The sequence below is a fragment of the Camelus ferus genome, chromosome 16 (assembly GCF_009834535.1).
Source record: "Camelus ferus isolate YT-003-E chromosome 16, BCGSAC_Cfer_1.0, whole genome shotgun sequence".
Taxonomy (NCBI): domain Eukaryota; kingdom Metazoa; phylum Chordata; class Mammalia; order Artiodactyla; family Camelidae; genus Camelus; species Camelus ferus.
In genome coordinates this window covers 46,515,459-46,540,643 of record NC_045711.1, presented here as the reverse complement: position 1 = coordinate 46,540,643, position 25,185 = coordinate 46,515,459, and the positions used below count along the sequence as shown (strand labels likewise).

At 41.3% G+C, this 25,185-nt stretch overlaps 1 protein-coding gene across 3 annotated transcripts; it reads left to right on the top strand.

Annotated features, from left to right (window-relative positions):
* Window positions 1-230: 230 nt before the first annotated feature.
* On the top strand, window positions 231-25,185 carry CALCOCO2 (calcium binding and coiled-coil domain 2). 3 transcript variants are annotated; one of them, XM_014552098.2, is made up of 13 exons: window positions 231-328; window positions 6,973-7,162; window positions 12,406-12,508; window positions 12,787-12,920; window positions 13,905-14,030; window positions 14,708-14,796; window positions 15,174-15,243; window positions 15,845-15,967; window positions 16,269-16,355; window positions 19,426-19,521; window positions 21,203-21,338; window positions 22,394-22,422; window positions 22,963-25,185. In XM_014552098.2, the coding sequence occupies exons 2-13, from the start codon at window positions 6,983-6,985 to the stop codon at window positions 23,134-23,136; spliced, it is 1,347 nt and encodes a 448-aa protein (XP_014407584.1). In that variant the 5' UTR covers window positions 231-328; window positions 6,973-6,982; the 3' UTR covers window positions 23,137-25,185. The 3 variants fall into 3 exon arrangements, with proteins under 3 accessions (XP_014407584.1, XP_014407583.1, XP_006176469.3); XM_014552097.2 differs by having other exon boundaries at window positions 305-428; XM_006176407.3 differs by lacking the exon at window positions 231-328 and adding an exon at window positions 470-733.

Here is a 25,185-nt window from a genome sequence, read left to right as displayed (position 1 = left end):
CTCCTTCAGGACTGAAAAAAATATAGGATTTTTTTAGAAAACCAAAACGTAAATAAACGGCTCGTTCAAAGGTAAGAAATAGGCTCCTTTGGATGTGACCGCTGCTCCAGACTGGGGAAAACCCTAAAGAGCAGCGGAACAACGCCGGATCCCAGTCAGCTGTGCACTACATGTCCCTACAAGCACCGCGGTGAGGGCGGGGCTTGCTGGCCGTTATGACCTGGTGGGCGGGACCAAACGGTACAGCTTCCCCCTTGGGTTTTTCGCCCCGCCCCTGTCCCCTTCTCCGCCCTGTTGCCGTTGCGCCGCCGCCGGCTGCAGTATCCCGGTGAGTCCTGGAGTGAAGGCGGGCTGTTAGGGACAGTTGGGCCGTCGGGTTCTCCGACTTCACATTTCACGTCCTGAGAAAGGACCATGGACGGTTGGAGGTGCGGCCGGTTTCGGTTTTCACCCTCTTCCATCTTTCTAGGGTGACAATAAGTGGGAGTGGCGTCATGGAGCCCCGGGAGCCCCTCCGCGGCCGTGGAGGACTGAGGGCAGTTTTCTCTCGAGGAGGGCAAGGCTTCAGTGCCAGGGCTCGGGTGGAAGCTCCTGGGGCGATGAGTGTCTTGACGTCACGCCTCATGCCCCCTCTCGCGGTCCGAGGTCGTGCTGCTTCCTTAGTCCCTGTGCTTGACGTCATCGCTGTCTGCTTCCAGGCCGAGGCGGGAAGCAGAGTGCCCAGTCACCCTAGGCAAGTTACTTTCTCTTTGAACCTCAGTTTCCCTGTCTTGATGATCCTTGAAGCCCCTTTCCTTGAGTAGAGGCCGTCTCTAATTGGGGGAGATGTTCTAGACAGAGAAGAAAGCTGCTGAATGTAGTGACTTGCTTCTTTACCGTTGGTCTCCCTTATACCCCTCCCCACCGCCACCATCAGCACGATTTGTTTGGGGGGAGGGGGCTAATGTCCCTACTCTCATGATTTCAACTCCTCCTGAGCATGTTAACTTTTTTCTGACACTTGGATTCTTTTCTCCTGATGTCAGCAGCCAACAGGTGGCCATGATTGGTGCTGAGTAGAATAATACGGATGCTATATATTATAACATACTCACTATTGCAAAAACCGTTTAAAGTGAAGGGCTTTAAATGCAGTAGGTCTTTGTAGATTATGTAGAGCAGATGTTTAAGGAATATCCAGGTGACTCGCTTTCAGGTATTTTGAGAGAGCTACTACCTGAAACTCTACCCTTTTGCAGACATGACAGCTGTGGAGTGGAAAGAACCCTGAGAAAGGTAGTCAGTAAGAGTTATGTAGCACTAACGAGTCATGTTGTCTTTGGAGTCAGTACAAAACAGGGCTCTTTAAAATGTTTGGCTGTGCTTATTAATATAATACCATGCTTTCTCATTTTCTTAGATGAAAAGAAATGCTTTCACTTCCTTTTTCCTTCACTTGGGATCTTATAGCTGAAAAGTTTCTTAGAGATTTTCAAGCCTGATCCATTTTACTGATGAGGAAACAGATCTAAATGGAGGCGGTGTGACTTGGCAGAGACCTCAGAGCTAGTTAGCGACAGAACTAAGACAGGTACCCAGGTCCCTTGGCTCCAAGCCTAGTCCCCTTTCCACTGTGCTTCAAACACTGTCACTATCCATGTCGCTTCAAGAGTTAACTCTCTCATGGAAAAAGTATAAAATCTCAGTAGAGTAAAATGGAATAAAATGAAGATTGAGGACACAGTTTTGAGCTTTTCACACAGCTCCTGCTGGTTGCTGCATCTCATGTCCCAGAACTATTTTTCTGCCCTTCCTTAGTACTGTTGGCCCTGTGGTGGTGTGGGATGTGGTGGAATGAAGGCTGCTTGGAACAAGCTGGGCGGCTAATCCAAACAGTTCTTAATGAGTGGTATGGAAAGTCTCCTGGGGGTATAAAATTTATCTAAGGCACTCTGAAAGATTTTACGAACTAGAATGAATTTGAAAAATTTGGATTAGATTGAGTGGCTCTGATAATTTGAGGACGAGTGACATTGTGTCTTTGCTTTTGCTTCCCATCTCAGGACCATCTACACATCCATAGTATTGATTGTCAGTGTTCTCTGAAGGGTGGTTCTGGGGGAGCATCTCTTCCAGGGCCAGGGAGGAGTGGGATTCAAGTCAGTTCATCCATTATGCTAACTGCTAATAGTTTAATAAGTTAAGTAAGCAGAAGGATGAAGGAATTAGATTGAATGTGGGTTTAGTTTTTACTTATCTTTTTCACTGTTCCCAAATGAAGAACTGATTTGCATCTCTCTCTTGGCTGAGCATTTGGTTTCCTTCTGTGAACCGATACCAACTGTCTATAGTCTTCATTTCTCTTGAAACATATGCCTAGTGGTATAAAAGGCTAATGTAAAACTATTGGACATTCTTTATGGTAGAATTTTATTTTTTATAAGGTTATTGCTTCCTCGTGGTTCAGCATACATGAGGGAAAATCTTTAGGAAAATTGGTGTGTCACTTTGGTTGAACATTTGCATTGTTAGGATCTGAACCAGGAAGCTTAAGAACATTTTTCAGTTTTTCTGCTAAGAAGTATATCAGTGTAGTTTGCAGATTCATTCAACAAAGAGCAGAATTAGAACTGGCTGTTTGTTCCTTTTCTTCTAAGAGAATCTATGCTCCCATGGAACAGTCCTGGGAGTAGTATATTAGACTTGAAAAGCTCATTAGATGAAAATATGTCATGTTTTCTTAGAAGCCAGGAGCCAGTTCAGGGAACTCATTTTAAAATACATTGCCTATTATTGCCTGCCTCCTCTGAGGACCCTAATTATTTTGGAAGAGGAGTAAAGGGCCTCTGACAGTCTGTGGAATCTCTGCATTCTTTTCCCATGCTTGACGGTTTGTTTTTAAAAATCCATGTTTGTTTTCTCTGGCCACTCCTTCTGTGGCCAGTCTTTGACCTGAGGATAGGAGTAAGGAATTAGGTGGAATACTATTCTGTGATTTCTAGGGAGCCAATTCATCCCACTGCTTTTTCATGACTCAGTAACTCTCTTGGCTTCTAAATTTAACTTTTGCTCTTCTTATATTTCTTCTCTCTTCCTTGCCTCTATGGATGTTGCCAGAATTAGAAGTGGATGATGGACAGGTTCTGTAGTGGGAAGAGTGGTTCAAGGAAAGGGAAGTTGATGCTTAAATCATTCTAATTTTCCTTCCACATCCTTCCTGCTCCCCTTCCCCCACAACAGACATTTATAAACTGCTTTGTCAGAAAGGCAATTTCCCAAGCCATTGTTGGAGCCTCCTTCTCCCAGGGAATTTTATCACTGGGAGGAAGGACAAGCTTTAAGGATCACTGACCTTAAAAATTAGTAGATACCTTCCTTCTAGGAAAAGTTGAAGGAAGTACCTCCTCACTGACCCAGTTCAGATTGCTATAGTTATGCTTGAGGTTTCCCCATGACCTTTTCTGTCCTGAGTTTTGGTAAGAAGCAGAGAAGAGAAGCCACTGCTGTTCTCCTCTGCCTGCCTCCTCAAACCCTTCCCTGGTCTTGGCAAAGGAGAGTTTTTTTAATTTCAAAAATGATTGAGTTCTGAATACCCAGAGTGCCACCGGGTGCCCTCTGAATCCTTCTGGGAAGTGATGAGATCTCTGAAATGGGAAACTTCATGGAGTCTCTTAAATTTTTGATAAGCATCTAACTTTCCCAGGTAGATAATTAAGTTTTCAGATAAATGAAGATCAAATTTCCGTGGACTATACACTCAAGGCTCAGAACATGAGCTCTTTCTTGTCATTTTGTATATATATCCTGTCCTTTCTTCAGTGTTCTGTTCAGGAGCCAACTTATAGGTTGTTTTTCTAGAAAATAAAGAGAGGCTGGACCAAGCTCCCCTACCCTTAGCTGGTCTTGCCTTTCAGCGTAGCATACATTTTGGAAAACAGCTTGCCAGAGTTTGAGTGTGTGAAATGTGGGCAATGGAGTGTGAATTTTATGGGTCCTTGAGGAAATCAAATCTGTGCCTTTTGTTTAGCACCATGCTACATGAACCAGCTCTGCCAGCTGAACTAGCCGTACCAAGAACTGACATAGCACTTGGAGATTATCATCTCCTCACCCTGCTTTAGAAAAGAGAAAGCCAAGAAACAGCAGCTTCTCCTGATTTATCCAACAAATTAAGAGCAGGGCTAAAAATATTAGCGCCAGCATCATTCACACCATTGTTTACCTATAAGGCCCTTTCCTTTCACTTTTTGATGAATTGCATGCATATCTTATTCATTCATTTATTCAGTGAATACTTAACCAGCCTATGGGCCAGGCATTATGTGGTATATATAGTGGTGGTCGTGTTCCGAAGGAAAAGAACAGGGAGTATGGTACTTAGGTTAATTAAGAAACAGGCCCTGAAGTCACTCTTACTAGTGTTCTCATGATCCATAGTCAAAGGACAGATTAAGTCAGTTTACACACCCAGATAAATGGTGCTTGAAGCGTAGGACAGAGGAGCTGTGCCGGCCTCAGTGTGACTGAAGACCGCTGGGAAAGACAGGCGTCTGCAAGCTGAGAAACCTCCCTGCCCACGCTCCCACAGCATCCCACAGATCAGCAGGCAACAGCTTATCATGAGGAACAAGTCCTGGCCTAGAGTGGAATGTGACCTCTCTCTTCCTCAGAAACACTGATCTGAGGTTTGAGGTTGAGGATGTGGCTAAACTGTGTCACAGACCAGAAAGCCAATACATTTCTCAGTTCCTTAGCTCAAGCCCAAGAACAGAGAGTTCAGTGCCTCAAAGTCCCCTTGCCTTCTCTGTGAAAAATTTGTCTTCTGTGCAAGTTGGAAGAAGAGGAACGGTTGCTTAGAGTTCAAAATAAAACCAGGAAATAAGGGGGTTGGGGCAGAGCTAGAAGAGCTACTGTGTTTTGGGGTTATTGCACTTACTGTATTTTTAATTGTGTGTGTTTGTGTATGTGTGCAATCTTCCAGCATGTTCCAGCAGCTAAATTTGTAAGGTACCATGTAGTGTTTGCATATGTACAACTCTTCCTTCATCTGGTATAGAGTTGCAATATTGTTTTCATTTCCTGGTAAAACTGGATTGAGAAACATAGACTCACTCAATGTTAGACGAGGGAGGCATTTCCAAGACAAGGCATGTTACTTTTGAGGGGCAGGAAGTGTCAGGTCCCAACAGCTCAAAAGACTTTGTTTCTTTTATGTATTGTTTTTACCTCCCAAATAGTTCCCCTACCTTTGGTCACATTTTGTCTGAACTATGACCTAGAAAGTTGAAATACAGATTTTACAGATAGGGATCCAAACTTGCTTGCAGTCCTCCGAACATGGGCTGCATTTTTCTGTTTCTTTGCTTTTATGCATGTTGTTACATTCATCTGGAATTTCCTCACCCCCAAACCCACTATCAAAATCCTAATCTTCCTTAAGGGCTTATCTCGGATTCTACTCACTCCTCAAAGCTTTTCTTCATTCCTCTAACCAGATGCATCTCTCCCTCTTTTGAACCCAATAGCAGTTTACACTTATTCCAAACATTTGGCAGTCACTAAAATTCTCATCTAACCTCCATGTTGGATTGGGACCCTTTTGAAGGCAAAGACAGTGCCAGAAAAGAAAAAAAAAAACAATAAGTAATAATCACTAACATCTGTTAAACCCTTTCTTTATGTAGACTTTGTGCAAGTACTTTATTCTGTCATCAGCATGACTTGACTTTGTGTGAATTGCCTACTCTATGGCAAGTACTGATTTAAGGACTGGACACTGTACATTGCAGGCATGCCTCATTTTATTGCACTTCATGGTACTGTATTTTTTATAAATTGAAAGTTTGTGGCAACCCTACATTGAGCAAGTCTGTTGGTGCCATTTTTCTCACAGCATTTGCTCACTTCATGTCGCTCATGAATAATTCTCGCATAATAATGCGAATAATAATGAAGAATTCATGGTAATTCTCGCAGTATTTCACACTTTTTCATTATTATTATATTTGTTATGGTGATCTGTAATCAGTGATCTTTGATGTTTTACTATTGTCATTGTTTTAGCATTTGTTAGCAATAAAGTGTTTTTAATTAAGGTATGTACTTTTTTTAGACATAACGCTATTGCACACTTAGTAGACTATAATATAGTGTGAACGTAATTTTTATGTGCACTAGGAAACCAAAAAACTTATGTAATTTGCTTTATTGAGATACTTGTTTTACTGAGGTGGTCTGGAACTGAACCTACGTATCTCTGAGTTATGCCTAGATTTCAGTTAATGCTCACAAAAAAACAAATGAGGTAGATGTTATTAGTCGCATTTTACAGATGAGGAAACATGTACAGAGCCCAGTTAAGTAAATTACCCAAGGTCGTGCATTTAACAGGTATTGAAGCTAGAATTTGAACTCCAGCATTTTGATTTCAAAACCCATGCTTGTCACCCCTGCAAGTCAAGAATCTCCTCACATCCTGATCTTCCTTTCTGCACCCATCCCCACCTCCTAGCAGAGTGCCGTAATATATGGAAGGACCAGATAATTATAGGATAGATGGAATTGAATGGAGAGGCTGAACTCTATAGAGAACTTGACATTCCAAAAGTCACAAGGCTTGTTGGGATGAAAAATCTAGAATCTAGGTCTTACAGTTCCCAGCTCAGGCCATTTACCTCTGGGCTGCCTTACTTATTTAAGGCACTAGAAGAAGGGAGGCAAACTAGCCATGAGCAGAGGATCAGGGTATGTGAGGGTGGTGGTGCCTGTGGTGAATATGTCAGAGATCGTCTCAGAAGATGCTTATAGAATAGGAAGCTATGAATGCAAAATGGCTCATAGTGAAACAGAAAGCAAGTTGTGTGATCTCAATACTTACCAGGCTTTGGCTTTTCCTGACTTACCCCGAATGGAATGTTCCCTGGGTGAGAGCCCAGAAATGTCCAGTATTTCAGACAATCCTTGAGCCTTACTGTATCCCATGTCTCATAACAGGACCCCCACCATGGAAGAGACAATAGAAGATCCCCCCACATCAGCTGTCTTGCTGGACCATTGTCATTTCTCTCAGGTCATCTTTAACAGTGTGGAGAAGTTCTATGTCCCTGGAGGGGACATCACATGTCGTTACACCCTCACGCAGCATTTCATTCCCCGTCGAAAGGATTGGATTGGCATCTTTAGAGTAAGTGGTTAATTTAGTACCAAGTGACTCAGAACTAGAGGTGAATCGTAGTTACCTGAGTGTGTGACTATCCTTGTATTATAAGCATTTTGCATGTATATCTGGCCAATGTGAAAATCCTAAACTAACCTCCTTAGCATTTCCCCCTTTACACACCAACATGTGCTGTGGCACTCAAAGTTTAATCTCATTCTTAAGCTAAAATAAGATAGCAAATCATAAAATCCCCAAGTTACTTTATACTTTCATAGACCAAATGTAATTTTTTTTAATTATCCCATTTTGAAATACTTACGTGTGACTTGATTGGTATAGGTGGCCCCTTACATAATTTCTGTGAATTTAAACATCACTTTCTTACTTAATACAGTGTTTAATTTATTTTAATATGAGTATTACAAATCTGGAAAGGATGTTGAAAAACTACCTTGTTCAACATCCAAGAAGTTTGTTCCTGAATAAGCGTGTCTTGCTTCTTTGTGAAGGTTTCCAAGAACAGAAAGTTTACAGGCTCCCTTGGTGACCTCTTGCAGTGTCTGCTCACCCTGTCAGTTCAAGTACAGAAATAGTACTTTTTTATAATAGCCAACTTACTCTCTACCTCCCCACGTCCCTGCATCTGTGTCTCTGTCTCTGACATCACACACACACACTCACACACTTACACTTTCACACACCCTAATGACAAATCTCCCTATTTCCAGAGACAAGATAAAGGTCAAATTAAGTAATTTACAATGCTGAGTCCCAACATCAGTGACCTTTGTTTCCACACCTCAGTATGTCATGTGCTTGTTGGCCTACACTGTTCATCCTGAAATTAGACATCATTCTTGACTGTACTGTGAAGGAGCTGGTGCGCATTCACATCCCTCACTGAATTCCTTTTCTTTGATTGTTTGGAATTCCAAGCTAAGTGGCAGAGCGATGGAAGCTGGAGGGAACAGGGCTGGTGTTTAGAGGCGGGGCTAGTAGACAACTGGAGGGACACTGGCAGGTGTCATGACAGCTCCTGAGACTGCAGGCGATTAAGTCATTAGACTAAAGCTGTTCTAACACAGAAAACTGACATACCAGAATGTTTTCTGTTTTGGAAAGATGATAGTTGTTTCTCTATTCCCTGTATATAGCAAAGCTGTCCAATAGAACTGTCTATGACCAACACTAGCCAGTAGAACTTTCAATGATCAAGCTACATCTTTGCTGTCCAGTACAGTAGCCTCTAGGCACATGTGGCTAATAGCACTTAAAATGTGGCTAGTGTGACTAGGTAACTGATTTTTAAATTTTACTTAATTTTAATTCATTTTAATTTAAGTAGCCTCATATGGCTCATGGCTAGCATATTGGACAATGCAGGTATAGATAATTTTAAAAGAATGATTCAAAATTACGTATATGTTTTGAAATGTAATCTAACTTTTTTTGCAATGCAATCATATTTCCATTTTGCTCAGACTAATTGTTTGTAAATCTCCAAGAACTTAGCAACTTGCAGTGAGGACTTCACTTTAAACCAAATGAAAATCTTTTGCTCTTTAAAAACAAATGTTTAGGAGGCAGGGTATATAGGTCAGTGGTAGAGTGCACACCTAGCATGTGTGAGGTCGTGGGTTCAATCCCCAGCACCTCCATTAAAATAAATAAATACATAAAAACCTAATTACCCCCCAAAAAAATTAAACTTAAAAATGTTTAAAAGCATTTTAAAAAATATTTGAAATACTTCATGCATTTCAGCGGTATTGCCATGCCACAGTCGTGGTTAGTCCAGAGAATGCCCTATGATGTTCTTTATCCATAAAGCTATTGATTTGAACACCAACCCCAAAGCCTGAAAGAAAATTTTAAGACTGATAAGGAGAGAACACAACCTTTTTGAGAACATACAGTGTGCTAGGTCTTTGATGAGTTTGTGTGTGTGTCTGTGTATGTGTGCGTGTGTGTCTGTGTCTCTGACCGTGTTTCCTAATTTCATCCTCACAGCACAGCAGCGCCCTGGGGTAAGCAGTATTACCGCTTGTGCACAGATGAATACAATGAGTATACTCAAGATGGGGACTTCCCCAAGGTCTCCCAGTGGTTAAGCAAGCTGGTTTGACTCCCAGACCTCTGCTTTTCTTCCCCTTTTCTGCTGAATTCCTTTGAACAACAGATGGTGAATTAGACAATTAAGGGTTGAATGTGGAGTTCTGGCCTTCCTATCTAAAGCGCTCCCAGGGTTCCTTCAGTGTTGTCTTCATCACAGTCCTCAAATCCTTATCTCCCCTAACGCTGCCAGTAATTCCTGCCTCCAGGTAGGCGCTCCTGAGGTGTTTCTGAATGTGCAGCACTACATCTTCTCCATACCGCGAAAGCCACCACCAGTGACAAAGCCTGAAGTGGGTAGGAGTCAGCTTTGCTTCCTTCAGTGTGTAGCCCCGTGGTCCGTCACCTGGGCATTTACGTGTTCCAAGATTTCAGGGAGGGGAGACAGCAGGCTGCAAGAGGCAGACTGGGACAAGCCCGATGGAGGAGCCAAGGACAGAAATTGCAGGTAGCTAGAAGTTGTTTCCTTGTTCCAAGGCAGCAGTAATTCTCAGGCCTTCCCAGATGATATTTTGGTCACAGTGCATTAAGAAACTCCAGGATGTGAATGAAGACTCCATAAAATTTCTGCTTCCTGTTCCACCACAGGCTGCCGTGGCTCTGCGATGCTTACAGCAATGGGGTGTATATTAATGAGACACTAAAACATGCCCTGGTATGTTCAGCTTTTAGTGTCGCCTTTTCAACCCTGCTCTGATTCCTCAATATATAAGCATAGAATTTATTTTTAGTTCTTTTCTCTTCCCACTGGGTTCAGACAGGGTCAAAACATGACAGTAAATGTAATTTTGCTTCTCACTTGGTGAGTGTTCTCCCCTTGAAGACACAACGGCTCCCTTTTTATTCTCTGGGGGGTCTTATCTTCCAGAAATGATTTGAGCCATCTTTTACCTCTCTTCGTATTTAATGAGAATATTTTCCACTTAGCCAGCTTTCTGCTCTGGGGCATATTTTACAGTATCCTTATGTTTTATGACTTACTATATTTTGTACCTAGAAGAGGCCTTTATGACTACCAGATTGTTGTTATCTTTACCACCAAAACGCTTTCACTAAGCAGGCATTAAGAAAAACACTGAATGGACAGCTACATGTAAAAGAATGAAATGAGAACATGGTCTAACACCATATACTGAAGTAAACTCAAAATGAATTAAAGACCTAAATGTAAGGCTGACTACTATAAAACTCCTAGAGGAAAACAGGCAGAACACTTTGTGACATAAATTGCAGCAATATTTTTTTGGATCCATCTCTTAAAGCAAAGGAAACAAAAGCAAATATAAACAAATAGATTAAAACAAAACTTAAAAGCTTTTGCACTGCAAAGGAAACCATCAACAAACACAAAGATATTTGCAAATGATGGACTAATAAAGGGTTAGTATCCAACATATATAAACAGCTCTACACAACTCAACATCAAAAAAACAAATAACCCAATTTTAAAAATGGGCAGAACTAAATAGACAGTTTTCCAAAGAGGAAATGTAGATGGACAACAGGCACATGGAAAAATGCTCAACATCGCTAATGAGGGAAACGCAAACCAAAACCACAGTGAGATATCACCTCATACCTGTCACAATGACTGTCATCAAAAAGAATACAAATAACAAAACACTGGTGAGGATGTGGAGAAAAGGGAACCCTCGTATGCTGTGGGTGGCAATGTAAATTACTGCAGCCACTGTGGAAAGCAGTATGGAGGTTTCTCAAAAAACTAAAAACAGAACTGCCATATGACCCAGCAATTCCATTCCTGGGTATATATCCAAAAAAAGACAAAAACACTGATTTGAAAAGATACATGCACCCCAACGTTCGTTATTATTTACAGTTGCCAAGATATGGAAGCAACCTAAATGTCCATCAACAGAGGAATGGCTAAAGAACATGTAATATATATATGTGTGTGTATACACACACACACACACACACACACACACACTGGAATACTATTCAGCTTTTAAAAAGAATGAAATTTTGCCATTTGTAGCTTCGTGGTTGGACTTGTAGGGCATTCTGCTAAGTGAAATAATCAGAGAGAGAAAGACAAATACAGTATGATATCTCTTATATGTGGAATCTAAAAAATACAACAAACTAGTGAGTAAAACAAAATGGAGGCAGACTCACAGACACAGAGAACAAACTGGTGGGGAGGGGGAAAAAAGGAAGGGTAATGTAGGGGTAGGGGAAGAAAAGGGTTATGGGATTACATGAAATCATGTTTGTGAAACTTGAAAATTGTAAAGCACCGTAGAATTTAAAGAATCATTCAATTTTTAAAAATTAACATTAAAAAAGAAAAACACTGAAGAAAGAAAACTATATAGGCTGGACTCAGTTATCTGGTTACCTTATAATCTAAGAACTCTCTTGCCATCCAACCCCAACACACATTATTTAAAATTATTATTTAAAATGCTTTTTTAAATGCAATAATATAATCAGGTTGATATAGGTGACGAGACTGAATTGGATAAGGGAGAGGACAAACCAATGGAAACCAAGATCAGAAGTGCTTTCTCATTATGATGTTCTTATATTGTTTGTTTTCTGAGGTGGGGGTAATTAGGTTTCTTCATTGATTTCTGCTTGGAGGAGTTACTGGGGATTGAACCCGGGACCTCTTGCATGCGGAGCATGCACTCTATCACTTGAACTATAGCCTTCCCCTTGATTAAGATGTTCTAAGAACACTGTTATAAGAAAATAGTGGGGTCAAAGTTCACATTCCCACAAATTCTTTCCAACCGCTCTCAGTTTAGTATCTGAATTGGAGATGGAATTTTTGGAATTCTTGTCCTGGGTGTTGAATGGCCAGTTTTTGTTTCCTTCTCAGACAAGTAACATGGACTGTGTGTGTGCATACCAATTTTTAATCATATACATAGTTATTATAAGAACTAAACAGACATTTTTCCAAAGAGGAAATGTAGATGGACAACAGGCACATGGAGAGATGCTCAACATCGCTAATCATCAGTTACATCAAAAAACAAGATTTGATCAATGGTGGGTAGATCTTGTCATAATGAACTCATTTGATTGTAATTTCAATGTAAACAAATATTAAGAAGACATAGTCAAAATAAGAAGAATCCACTGAGCACTTTCAGACACTGAACAAGAGCCCCTTTTCATTGCAGGTGGGATGGAAGACAACCCGTGAGTATTACACCTTCATGTGGGTTACTTTGCCCGTTGACCTAAACAGCGAATCAGCCAAACAGGAGGAAGTCCAGTTCAAAGGTGAGAAAAATACTGGATCAAAGGTGAGAAAAATACTGGATCAAAGGTATTGAAGACCGGGGTGGATATAGCTCAGTGGTATACAGCACGGGCTTAGCATGCAGGAGATCCTGGGTTCAATCCCCCACGCCTCCATTAAAGAAAAAAGGTACTGAAACAGTGGCCAAGACTAATTAATTGCCTTGAGCTTGAGCTTTCTGGAGCAGATAAAAGACTTCCAGGTTTTTAGTTTTCTGAATAGACCTTATTTTAGATTAAAAATCATGTTCTGTTTTCAGCTTACTACCTGCCCAAGGATGATGAGTATTACCAGTTCTGCTATGTGGATCAGGATGGTGTGGTCCGGGGAGCAAGTATCCCTTTCCAGTTCTGTCCAGAAAATGAGGAGGACATCCTGGTTGTTACCACTCAGGTCTGTAAACATCTCATCTCAGTCTCCTTCTGCCATTAAGAGCAGCAGTTCCAGGGTAGGGTGGAATTCTAGTCAGTAAGCCTTTATTGGATATTTAACAGATACTATTGGGAAAAACGTATACAGTACCCACTCAAACCCAGCATTCCTAAGGGAATGACTTCAGAATGTTAACAAGAATCATAACAGTGAGTGATTTTTCCTTTATCTAAAACTTCTGTAACTCAGTTGGCATTCATTTATTTCCTTCACTTTTCCAGTTACTTAAGTTTTGTCATCTGCACATCTTATCACCGCAGTCAATTTTATAAGCTCCTTCAAGGAGAAAGTTACCAAATATTCTTCTTTGTATCTTTTAGTTCTGGCCCCGAGCTTGTCATATATGAACATTAGATTCATTTACTTACTCAGTTATTTACAGGACACCTGCTTCCATCCAGCACTATGGTAGGCACTAGGGATGCAGTGAAGAGTCAATTAAAACTGTGTCCTGATCTCAAGGAGCTAAGTCCAGTAGGAGAAACAAACAGTGTTAAGTGTTTGCAAGAAAAAACATTCTTCTATCATTCCCTCTGTTTTTTTTTTTGGAGTGGGGAGAGATGATTAGGTTGATTTATTTATTTACTTTTAGAGGAGATGCTAGGGATTGAACCCAGGAACTTCTGCATGCTAAGCATACGCTCTACCACTTGAGCTATCCCCTCCCCCCTTATCATTCCCTCTTTTAAGTTTTTGTGGTCTCATTTTTAAAAAAATCTTTCTTGGTAATGGCAGGCTTAGTGCTGCAGTTTTATAGACATACCTCTCTTAACCCCTTCCCTACACACTGAGGAGCTGATTCCTTTTGGGGTACTGTGCTGACAGTGATAGAGAATCCCCCAGACCCTCGCCATCCCAGCCTCTGGGAATTTTCTGCTGGAGGGACTTGAATATCCACTGAGCTATAAAGGGCCAAATACGAGTTTATAGAACGCTTTTTCGTAGGGTGAAGTGGAAGAGATTGAGGAGCACAACAAGGAACTTTGCAAAGAAAACCAGGAGCTGAAGGACAGCTGCGTCAGCCTCCAGAAGCAGAACTCAGAAATGCAGACTGAGCTCCAAAAGAAGCAGGTAAGAAGCTGCTTAGAGGTGAACTCAGCGTATGGAGATCAGAATTGGATGGTGCCTCTTACCCAGCACCATTTTCTGTTTTGCTTGTGATCTTATTCCCTTATAAGAATATCTGGCACCGATTTTAGTATGTTAGATATTTCCTTTTCATTGTTTACTTATTGAAATGATATTATAGATATCTGGGATTAAATACGTAGATTATGTTTACATATTGAAATGATATAGATATTTTGGATTAAGTACATAGGCTATTAGTAAAATTAATTTCATCTATTTCTTTTTACTTGTTTTAATGTGGTTATTAAAATGCTTTAAATACATGGGTGGTTTTCATGAATTTATTGGACAGCACTCTTTTAAGAGAAAAAGCAACTTTATTTCATCCAGTGTTGTGTTTGCAGTGCCAGAACGGTGTTTGGTACATAATAGGCGCTCATTAAACATTTGCCTAGTGAATTAATGGACAAATACAAGCTCCAGTAGAAGAGAAATTAAGGTAGATGCATTTTTAATATAGGAAGAACATATTTGAATATTTTAATATGGAAATCTCTTTACTTGGATATTTCATTCACTGCTATGCCTGACAGTAAGTGCTTAAGTATTTGTTGACTGCCTGAGATACTAAACACTGTCTTAGAAATGGTCAGTCCGTTTGACGTTTCCAACTGCAGGAGGAGCTAGAAACCCTGAAGAGCGTCAATAAGAAGCTGGAACAGAAAATGAAAGAGCAGAAGGACTGCTGGGAGACAGAGCTGCTTCAGTGAGTGTGATCCTTGGATGGGAGGAAGTTTTGTGTTACAGATACCTTTAGTTGGGTCAGATTAGATTTCTAGAATTTGTTAGAAAACAGTCTTCCTATCATGACAATGATAAGTATGGTTCTCCCTCTTTGATTCATGAATTCTGATTCTAGGTTAGAGAATTAGAATGGATAGGGACAAATTACCTGAATTCAAGTATTACTGTTAAATATTGAATTCTTGCAGTTTGAGGTCAGGAAGCCAAAACAGGACTGAAGAAGAGACTGGTGGATTTTAAATGCAGGCTTAGGGCCAAGGCAGCCTTAAATCATTTAAGGTCTGGAGGAGCTGACCTGGAATTAGCATATTTTTCACATAGTCATCTCCACCTCCACAGACTAAAAGAACAAAACCAGAAGATGTCCTCAGAAAATGAGAAGATGGGAGTCAGAGTGGATCATCTTCAGGTAGGAAACGCCAAGCCTTTGCCAAAGTATGTTTTCTTAGCCTTGCCACCACTCCAACTCCGGTGGCCCAGGAAGATGCAGATCACTGTAGCTAGTGCCTGAGGGTGGACCTTTCAGAGCAGCAGACTACACTTTCAGAGTGTGTGTTTGCCAGTCTTAGCCCCCCTCACCCTTGTTTTGTTAGTCACAGTCCCCAGAGAACTGAATCATTTGCTCAGTTTGTATTTATCGTGAACTCTTAAGATGATGACCAGCCTCTATACCAATACTAACTTTTTTCTTTTAACTACAAAATCTTTTCAAGCAAAATCTCACTCAGAAGCCTGGAATGTAAAGCAGGTAGCAGCAGAACTGTTCTCATTTTTAGGAAGCTGGGCCTTAAAGAGGGGCTGTAAAGGATGGTTTGTTGAATTTTTCCCACTTGAATCTTAGATTCTTAGAGTGTAAGGTAGAGCTGAAAAGTGCAGAAGTTCTACGGAGTATTTGGCATTTGGGAATTGCTGGGGAACACACATCTCTTCATGTTACTCTACATTGTAAAGCATTCCTGTTTAGTTTTTATTATTTTATATCTTGGTTATATTCACTGTTTCTGCTTTAGGCCCAACTGTCAACACAAGAGAAAAAAATAGAGAAGCTTGTTCAGGAAGTTCAAGATAAGACAGAGCAGCTGGAGCACCTGAAAAAGGAAAATGGCCAGCTCTTTCTCAGTTTGACTGAACAGGTAGAGTCATGGAAGACAATCATACTTTTTAGGCATTTGTGAAAAAATATGTACATTGCTCTTTCTTTATTGTATCATGTACCTGGATATCAGTGGCTTTAGGAAAGGTCTCAGAGGAAGCCATCTGAAGTGAAGTATCTCCTGGCTTTTCTTGGGAGCTAATAAGAGAAGACTTGCTTCTCTGCCTCCTGCTTGCTCTTTAGCTCAGCAGGCCCTTCCCCAGTGCATGCATGCATGTGCGTGTGCGTGTGCGTGTGCGTGTGTTTTCCCAGCAGTGGTACTGAAATCTGTTTTTATGCAGAAGGAGCACCAGAAGAAGCTTGAGCAGACAGTGGAGGAGATGAAGCAGAAAGAAACTGCCGCAGTGAAGAAACAACAGGAATTAACGGCATGTCTGTCTTTGCATGGCTATGTGGGAGGGAGCTAAAGAAAGGAAGGGGTAGGGTCTATTTTCACGTGGTGGAAAGCATAGATATGACAGATTAGAATAGCATTTACCTCTGGACTCTTTCTCTCCAAAAGGATAGAGAATCTGCCATTTACACACTGTTTAGGAAAGATGGGCATTTCTAATGCGTGATGAGTGATAGGGAAATACTAGAAGTTAAACTTCATGACAGGGTGTAGTAAATAGAGCCCTGGGCTAGAAAAAACACAGAATAACCCCTGCCCCCTCCTTGAGGAGTTACTGATTAATGATTATAAATTGAACTCTATAATTAGAAAATATTACAGTGGTCAAAACAAATTTTGTTATAATTAATATAATGTTAGCAATTATCATCATTATAAATTATTCTGAGCTGTATAATATAGTAATGAAAGCCTAACTGACTAATCATTTCCTATAATATATTGTTAGAAAAGAGGCCTCATGGTGATGACAGGTGCCTAGAAGCCCAGTTTTCTGCACTGATGTAAGGGCGTGAGAAATCCTGATGCGTACTGGGAATGTAACCAATACATGCATCATTTATTCACTCTTAATATTCATTCAGTTATCGAGTACCTACAATATCTAAGAAACTGTGTATTTTAGCATGATACAATAAAGAGTGGGTCCAACAGAGTGTGAAAACCAGCAACTCAAAGGTTAAGTATAGCCCACAGAAATGTTTGGCTTTGGCAGTGTTTTCTTAAAAATTGGATTAGTTACCAACACTTAAAAATGGAAATATTTCCCATAAAAAATTTTGTATTTCCAGCTTCTTGAAAAATTAGAGGCTTTGGCAACATTTGAGCCCACATTCTCACACAGCAGTAGTACCCGGAGCTGAGTAACTGCTGCCCCTTTAGGTGGGTCTTGGTTCTCCATTGGGCTACAGTCCTCACTGTTTCATTGCATTCAGTTCCTTCGTTCAGTTACATTACTTGCTAGGCCCCTATTGGCACTTTTGAGTTTGTGATCTCTTTTTTCTTTTTCTTTTTTTTTGGGGGGGCAGGGGAAGGGAGGCAATTAGGTTTTTATTTATTTAACAGAGGTACTGAGGCTCGAACCCAGGACCTCGTGCATGCTAAGCATGTACTCTACCACTGAGCTCTACCCTTCCTCCTGAGTTTGTGGCCTCTGATGTAGCAAAGAAATTACTGTTTTAAATAATCTATAGCCATTCAAGGGAACTATATTCAATATCTTATAGTAACCTATAATGAAAAAGCATATGAAAAAGTGTATATATATCTGCACATAGCTGAATCACCATACTGTACACTAGAGACTAATACAACATTGTAAATTGACTATACTTCAGTTTAAAAATAATTTTTTTTAAATAAAAAAATAAAACAAGGCAGATCTCATGTTAAGTATTCTTATCACACACATACACACAAAAGGACACAAGGAAACTTTCAGAGATGAGGGATATATTTATTACGTGGGTTCTGGTAATAGTAATAGGAGTGTAATACATATGTCCAAACTCACCAAATTGCATATATTAATTATATGCAGTTTTCTATATACCAATTATATCTCAATAAAGTTAGAGAAAAAATTTTTTAAATTATAACTAAATAAGTCATCTATAGCCATTCAAAGGGTTGAACTCCTTGTGGCAGATATGGGTTTCCTTGGTTTTTGCGGAATACTTTTCAAGACCCAGGGGCTCCCCAGTTGTCTCATAGCCATTCTTTATTCTTCATGCATCCAAAAGGCCCTTAACTCTGAGGACTGTGTATCTTATGCTTCAGGAGCCTAGGAGCAAGAAAGCAGCAGTGGAGGAACAGTTAGTACAAGAGGTGGAACGCCTTAAGGCAAAGGTAGAGGCCGGGAAAGCCTGTTTCTTAGAGAAGTACAAAGAGTGTCAACGGCTCCACAAACAGATCAGGCAGCTCAGGGCTGCCACACGGGTAGGTGACAGATGAGGGGCCCAGGAAGCAAGGGGTGTGAAGGTGTGTGGTTCCTGGACCAAGCCCGGAGGATTGCACACCTCTGTTAAGGAGAGGAATTTATCTTTCTGCCAAAAAGAGGAGGGATGGAGTGTGCGGCCAAAAACCAGCCTGGGGATACCCAGAAATAGAGACCCCCAGCTCAGCCACGGGTCTCAGGGAAGGTTTTTGTAACTGCAGGTTTCTGTGCAGTCTCAGATAGTCCTTTCTTATTTCTGCCTTTTGAGGAAGTGAAGCAGGACCAGAAGAGCCAGCAGGAGCCAATGGGGATGGGGAGCCAGGAGCCTGCAGTCAGCACTGTCATCGGGTAGCCCCTCTGGCATTACTACCTCAGGGGCGGCTAGAAGCGCACAGCAGTTTGGGCACCAGCATTCAAATAAAAATCTTGGAAAAAACACCACAACCAGTAGGATTAGCTTAAGTGTTTTTGTGAGGTATGCGCATGTGTCCGTATGTAGGCAGGAGACGGGAAGCGCTGAAGCATGCCTGTGAGTTTTGGGTCCGTGAAACTAGTCAGTGAACCCATCATACTGGGGAGCCCAGGACCCCAGTCTGGGTTCCTTGTGGCCTTGGATAAACGCCTCCCAGGATTCCTTCTTCCTCAGTGTCACTTGAGTCCAGATGCGTATCCTCACACTGGGAGGGAGTCACACCAGCTTGACTCACTGCTTCATGCTGCACTGAGTGAAATGTTTATTCACGACAAAGCTGATTGTTTCCATGGTTGGGTGGGGTTAAACAAAGCTCCATTTATCCCTAATTATGATAAGTCAGTCTTGAGGTTTTCCCCAAGCTAATTTTTTCTCTCTGGTCACTTAACTCCCAGCTAAACCAAAAGAAACTGGCATCTCGATGCCAGCCCAAGCCTTCAGGCATTTTATTAAATCACTTTTCTGTAAGTCAGCATCTCCTCATGGTGCAACTCCTCCCTACCCCAGTTCGTGTCTCCCCCGCCTCAGTCCTGCCACTTTGGAAAGCCAGATCCTCTACAAACTCCTTGTTTTACCCCACCTTGATCCAGACTACAATATGTGATCCTAATCCTAATGATTTTTTTTTATTGGCAGGACCAGAACTTGGACCTGTCAAAGAGACTGAGTGAGAACAAGATTCTGTATGATGGTCTGCAAAGAGAGAAAGAGACGATGCAAAAAAAAAATGAAGTAAGTGTGTAAAAGACAGTAGAAAATCCCAAGGTTTTAACAGGAAGGAGCAGGGTGACCCAGAGACGTGATGATAAAATAAAAAGTTAAATAAAAGAGCCCTTTCTGGAACAGCTCCTAAACAAAGAGCAAACTGAATCTGGTTTCCTAATCTGCCGCAAAACCCACACTTCGTTCTATGACTAAAACTTGTTTGGCATGGCAGTAGTCAACTTGAAAGGAACAGCCTTGATGAAGACCTAACTTATTATTTTTGCTTTTAACTTGACAGCTCTTGTAAGTACTGTCTTTGGGGAGTAATATCCTACACCACTTTTATGCTAACTGAGGGACCCCTTTCCTTCAGCACAACTTATTTTCTTTTTCTCTGCTGCCAAACCAGAAGCAGAACTGGTGGTCTGTACAAGAGCTGGACCCATGGTAGGCCCCAAATAAATACTATGCATTCATTCACTCATCAGTTCATTCATCCAACCAGTGTATTTTCCTGCTGTGTGCTCAACACAAGTTACTGATTAATTGAGGATCACAGCAGCAAATAAAGAGGTTGAACTTGAAGTCACTCTTACACTCTTGTTAGCATCCAAGAGTAGGTGCCCGTGCATTCTGACTGTTCCTCTGATCTACACCTCCAGCCATTCTCCATCTCCACCCTCTCTGTCACCCTTCTGGGCTAAGCCCTCAAGTGATCATTTCTATTTTTGATAATATCATTTACGCCAGTGTGTTTCAGTTTTGCAGAAGGCCTTTGGGGTCTATTTCTGGTCCTGTCATTCTCATCCTTTTTATTTAGTTAAGTGACCTTGACTTTGAAATTGTCTGATGGTGCCAGGGGGCTGGGAGGCGGGGCAGAAGAGGGAGAAGGAAGAATGCACACAATTTGCAACGAGAAGAAAAAGATCCGATATTTGGAAGCTTTGTTGAGAACTATAGTAAAGCCCTCTTAAGATGTTAGGGGGAAGTTTACTAATTTTCTTTCTTCTAAGAACTTTAAACATGGTCTACCCTCCTTGTAGCTTGTCCTCTTTCACTCTTTCTCTATCACCTTCCCTCCCTCTCTTTCTTCTTCCCTCTCACTCTCAGCATATCCATTTGATGGGATAAAACATGAAGAAGGGAAAATTATATCAGGTGAATATTCACATTGTGTAAGAAAATTGTTCTTGGAAAGAGACTAAAAGCATTCTGAGGAGGGAGGGTATAGCTCAGTGGTGGAGCACATGCTTAGCATGCATGACGTCGTGGGTTCAATCCCCAGACCTCCACATAAAAATTAAAAAATGAATAATTAAAAAAAAAATTTTTAAAGCAGCATTCTGCTCTCCATACTGTACAACAGGTTCCATCTTATTAATGTAGCCCCTGCCACCCTCACATACCCACACAACTTTTGTACCCCCCTTCAGTTGGTATATATTTAAAGATTTTAGTTTCTTTTTTGCATTAATTCTAAAGAAAATTCAATATACTTTTAAATTTAGATATTAAGAACTCAGATCTTTGAATATTGAGGCTGCTGCTTCCACTTTTTAAGAATTGTGATTTATCATTTCCTGGGCTCTCCAGTGCCACGTTGTTAATTAAACTCTACCTAGAAGGGCCGTCCCTGGCCAGTCGGTGTGGCCATTCTTTGCTGTTGTCTTTCAGCGTGTCTGTAAATACTCTATCCTCTCTATCCTAGCTTTTGAAGAGCGAGAACAACAGATTGCTGAGTTACATGGGTCTGAATTATGACTCTTTACCGTATCAAGCGCCTACTTCAAGTCAAGGAGGTGCAAGACAAAACCCAGGACTTGTCTATGGAAACCCGTATTCTGGTAAGACAACTTTACCATCGAGCTGGAAGGCCCCTGCTTGTATCCCTTTCCCCTACTAAATTTTGTTTTTGTCTGAGATGCTAATTAAGACCAAACTCATTGTTAATACTTGCTGGGCAGAAGCTGAGTATCCAATAGAAAGATTGCTGGGCAAGTAGTGTTAATTGAGAAATAAATCTGAATCTAGAAGACGCAAATCAGATCATTCGCCTAGAGGCAGCAGACACAAATTGAGTCCCGTGGCTATATTCCAAATATATAAATCAGAGAAATGTCTCTGTGTAGAAGATATACACATACAAAGCTGAGGAAGCTAATTAAGATTTGGAAATGGAAGCGTGAGCGGCGGGATATGCTGCCCAGGAATGGGCTGTTACAGGCAGCCGCCCCGATGGCCTGACCAAGGGTAGTAGGCGTGTGCCCCCCGGAGACCCCTGGGGGGCTTGGAGGACAGGAAATGGGGGTGACACCCAGTCTTGTCATTCAAGGAACTGGGGGTCAGATGTCCCTGCCAAACAGGGAACTTTCCTCCTTTTTTGTCTCCAGAAGTGATCTGAGACCTCATTTGCTTTTTTTGGACAGTTTAAAGCAGGCATGTTCTCTTAACAGTCACAATCAGATCTTTGCAACAGGCGGGGGTACAAGTTTATTTTTTTTCCTTAAAAATATTTTTAAGCTTTTCATTTGAAACATAACTGTTTGCCTGGATTCGGTCTTAAAATCTATTCCCAGTCTGCTTCCTTGTTAAATTGTTACTGTTTTCACTAAAATCTCATTTTCTCTACACTGCATATAGGTTTATTGTTCTTCCTAATTATATAATGGGTATTGAAAATGCCACTTCATTATTTTTTCCCTCCATCGTTGACCTAGATCCCCTCCACCGAAGTCAGTGGTGTTTATGAGAGAGAGAGAATATGGCAGTATCAGAGAGGGATAAAGAACTGGGAGGGGAACAGTGAGGATTACAGAAAACAGCTGCTAGCACACAGTTGGAGAACGCGTTCTAGGGATGATATTTTTTCATTGAATGAAATCTTCTTTATCACCCTCAGGTATCCAAGAAAGCTCTGCCCCTGACCTGGTGAGTATTTGATTCGTAAGATTGCCCACATCAAATCTTTGAGAAAATTTCCCTTCCTGCTCCATCCAGTTCATGGGAGAACCACGCATGGGGAGACTGGTTCATTTTGATAACTCCAGACTGAGTCAGCTGGATCAGTTTGATCAGTGCCTAAATCGGAGAGAGCCTGTTGAGGTGGGGGATGCACAATTCATCATCCATCAGCATTCTGCTCACGACCTGCACCTGTGAGTTGAGTTGAGTAGCAGGCCTCGGGAGGCCATGTGAACCGGGCAGGTAGCCAAACAAGGTATAGCCCATGCCCCATTCAGGCTGCAAGTTATCTGACTACTTCAGCAATATTAAGCCCTTTGAGTCTTTGAGTTAGAGAAAGCCCCAGTGAATGTCTCCAGATATGACTTTGTTGATTCATCCTCTAATTCTTGATCACCCACCATCTGCAAGCATTACAATAGGTGCTGAGGACATAGTAGAAAATCAGACACGGTCTCTGCCGAGTATAGCTTACATTCAGACTGACCTCTTTGCTCTTCCTCCCAGCTCTCCATCGAGCCATGCCCCACCTGCACAGCAGACTTTGCTGATGACATTTTTGATCACACCTTGGAGCAGCACAAGCCAGCTCTTTATTTGAATTGTCCAATTTGTGGCAAGACCTTCCCAGCAAAAGAGAAGCAGATCTTTGAAGACCACGTGTTCTGCCACGCTCTATAAGTGTCCCAGCCTCTTGGATCTACACTGTACATGGATTTTTATAGAGTAGAACCTGTAGCTTCTGCTATGAGTTATGCCCAAGATCCTGCCTAACCTGAATTATTAGGGATTTACTTAGTCCTGCTGCCCTATAGGTGGAGCCATGTCGATTACCTGAAGCATAGTGTTGAGGGCTGTTACTTCCATCCTGTGGGTAACTACCTTTTAAATCGCTTAACTCTGGCTGTGTCAGCCTGTCACCTAAAGTGCCCATTCTTCCGAGCATCTCCAGTATAAGGTCCCTGGGATGGAACTGACCTGGCTATTCACTCCAGTACTAAGTGAGTAGTTTTCCAAGTTGTCCCACTCCATTCAAGGTCAGGCCTTGTACTCAGTCGTCAGTTCTCACTCTGGGATTGGCGATTGATCAGAGGTTGAGAATTTCTTCCTCCTCCTCCTCCAGCCTCTTTCTCTAACTGATAGTGTTAGAGTAGCCAAAAATGGTATGCCAGAGAGCTCAGTCATCTAGTTTGGATACCAAAGGTTTCTCATCTTGATTTCTTAGCTCCCAACAGAAGCATCGTATCCCTGAACCATGGGCATGAAAAATTATTTCAGTCCCAGAAAGTCTTCTTTCTCTCTGGATACCTCTGATTGGCATTTTCTACCCTGATTTTCCTTGTGCACATAACTTTTATTGTTATAAGTCCTTTCTTAATGGTTAGTAGGACTTTGTTAGAAACTGTATGGGTTTGCAACTTTCTGAGCAGGTGAGTTTAAATATGAGTAAGTCAGAATAATGAGAACTATTGTTAACCACTTTAATACTAAAAAATAAACTAGTCCTCTACTTCAGGGACTTTGATAATTTAAAATAAACCTTGACTTTATGTTTTTTTTATTTTTAAGCTTATGGGAAAAGTGTAATCAAAAGGAATGTGGGAATTACAGACCCCACCAGTGATTTCTCTCCACCTGTCTTAACCAGTCAGTGAAAGTGTGTCCCGGCTGTTATTTTGAGGTGGAGAGGGAGTCTGAGAAATCTGGAGCCCTGACTTCTTGGTCTAACTTCCTATGCATTATTGAAAGGGAGTGGATTTTGGCATCTTTTGTGAACTAAGGTCGATTCCCTCCATCCAGCTTTGCCTAATCGAACTATAAGAAAGCAGTTCCATTTTCTATACCCCAGGGACTGAACAAATGGAAATGACTCCCAGGCAATCAACCAGCTGGTCACTATAGAGACTTTTACAAAAACTTTTGAATGATTTGAAACATGATGTTGTGAATCAGGTGGAGCCAACTATAGCTCTACATTCCTTCTGGGGTTTTCCCTGATGTGACTGGCATTATACCTTAGATTGACTATATTGTTCTAGTCACAGCTCCTAGCCTTTATTCTCCTTTAATAAACTGAAGATAAAGCTATACTCCTCCTCCTTCTGTATCTCCATTCCAATGAGATGTCTCTTGGACTCATAAGCCTCTGTCCCTTTAGAATCAAATGTGACATTAAGACAAATTCTAGAATGGAAATATAATGGGAAGACAATAATGCAGTTTCTCTGGCAGATACCTTCCTCCCTGCAAAATTTCTGTTGCTCCCCAGATAATTCCAGTGAAGAATTGCAGTTTCATTTATTTTGTACTAGTCAGCTCTTAATTAAGCACATGAATGGAGAGGAGCAGTGGTGCGCATAATCCAAATCGGTGAATACCATTTTCTAGTGAATTACCCACACCCCTTTGCCCCTGCTACCCCGAGGGTTACCGTGATTATCAGCAGCAGCAGGAGCACTTCCACAGACTTGGTAAGAAAACAGTCGAGGTGTTAATGAGCCTTTTTGCTGGATGTAAAGCAAAGCATCTTTAACCATTGTTCATTATTCCCAGCTGCTCTTACCAAGGCTTTGAAGGGGACATTATGTAGCAGGCAGCTTCCAGTGGTAAAGAAAATAATCCTTCTTAAATAATCCAGTCCTCAGCCTAGTCTTTTGCTTCTATATCCCTTGTACCCACAGATTTTACAGCTGTAAAACACCTGCAAAAAAATAGGTTGTGGGAGCAAAA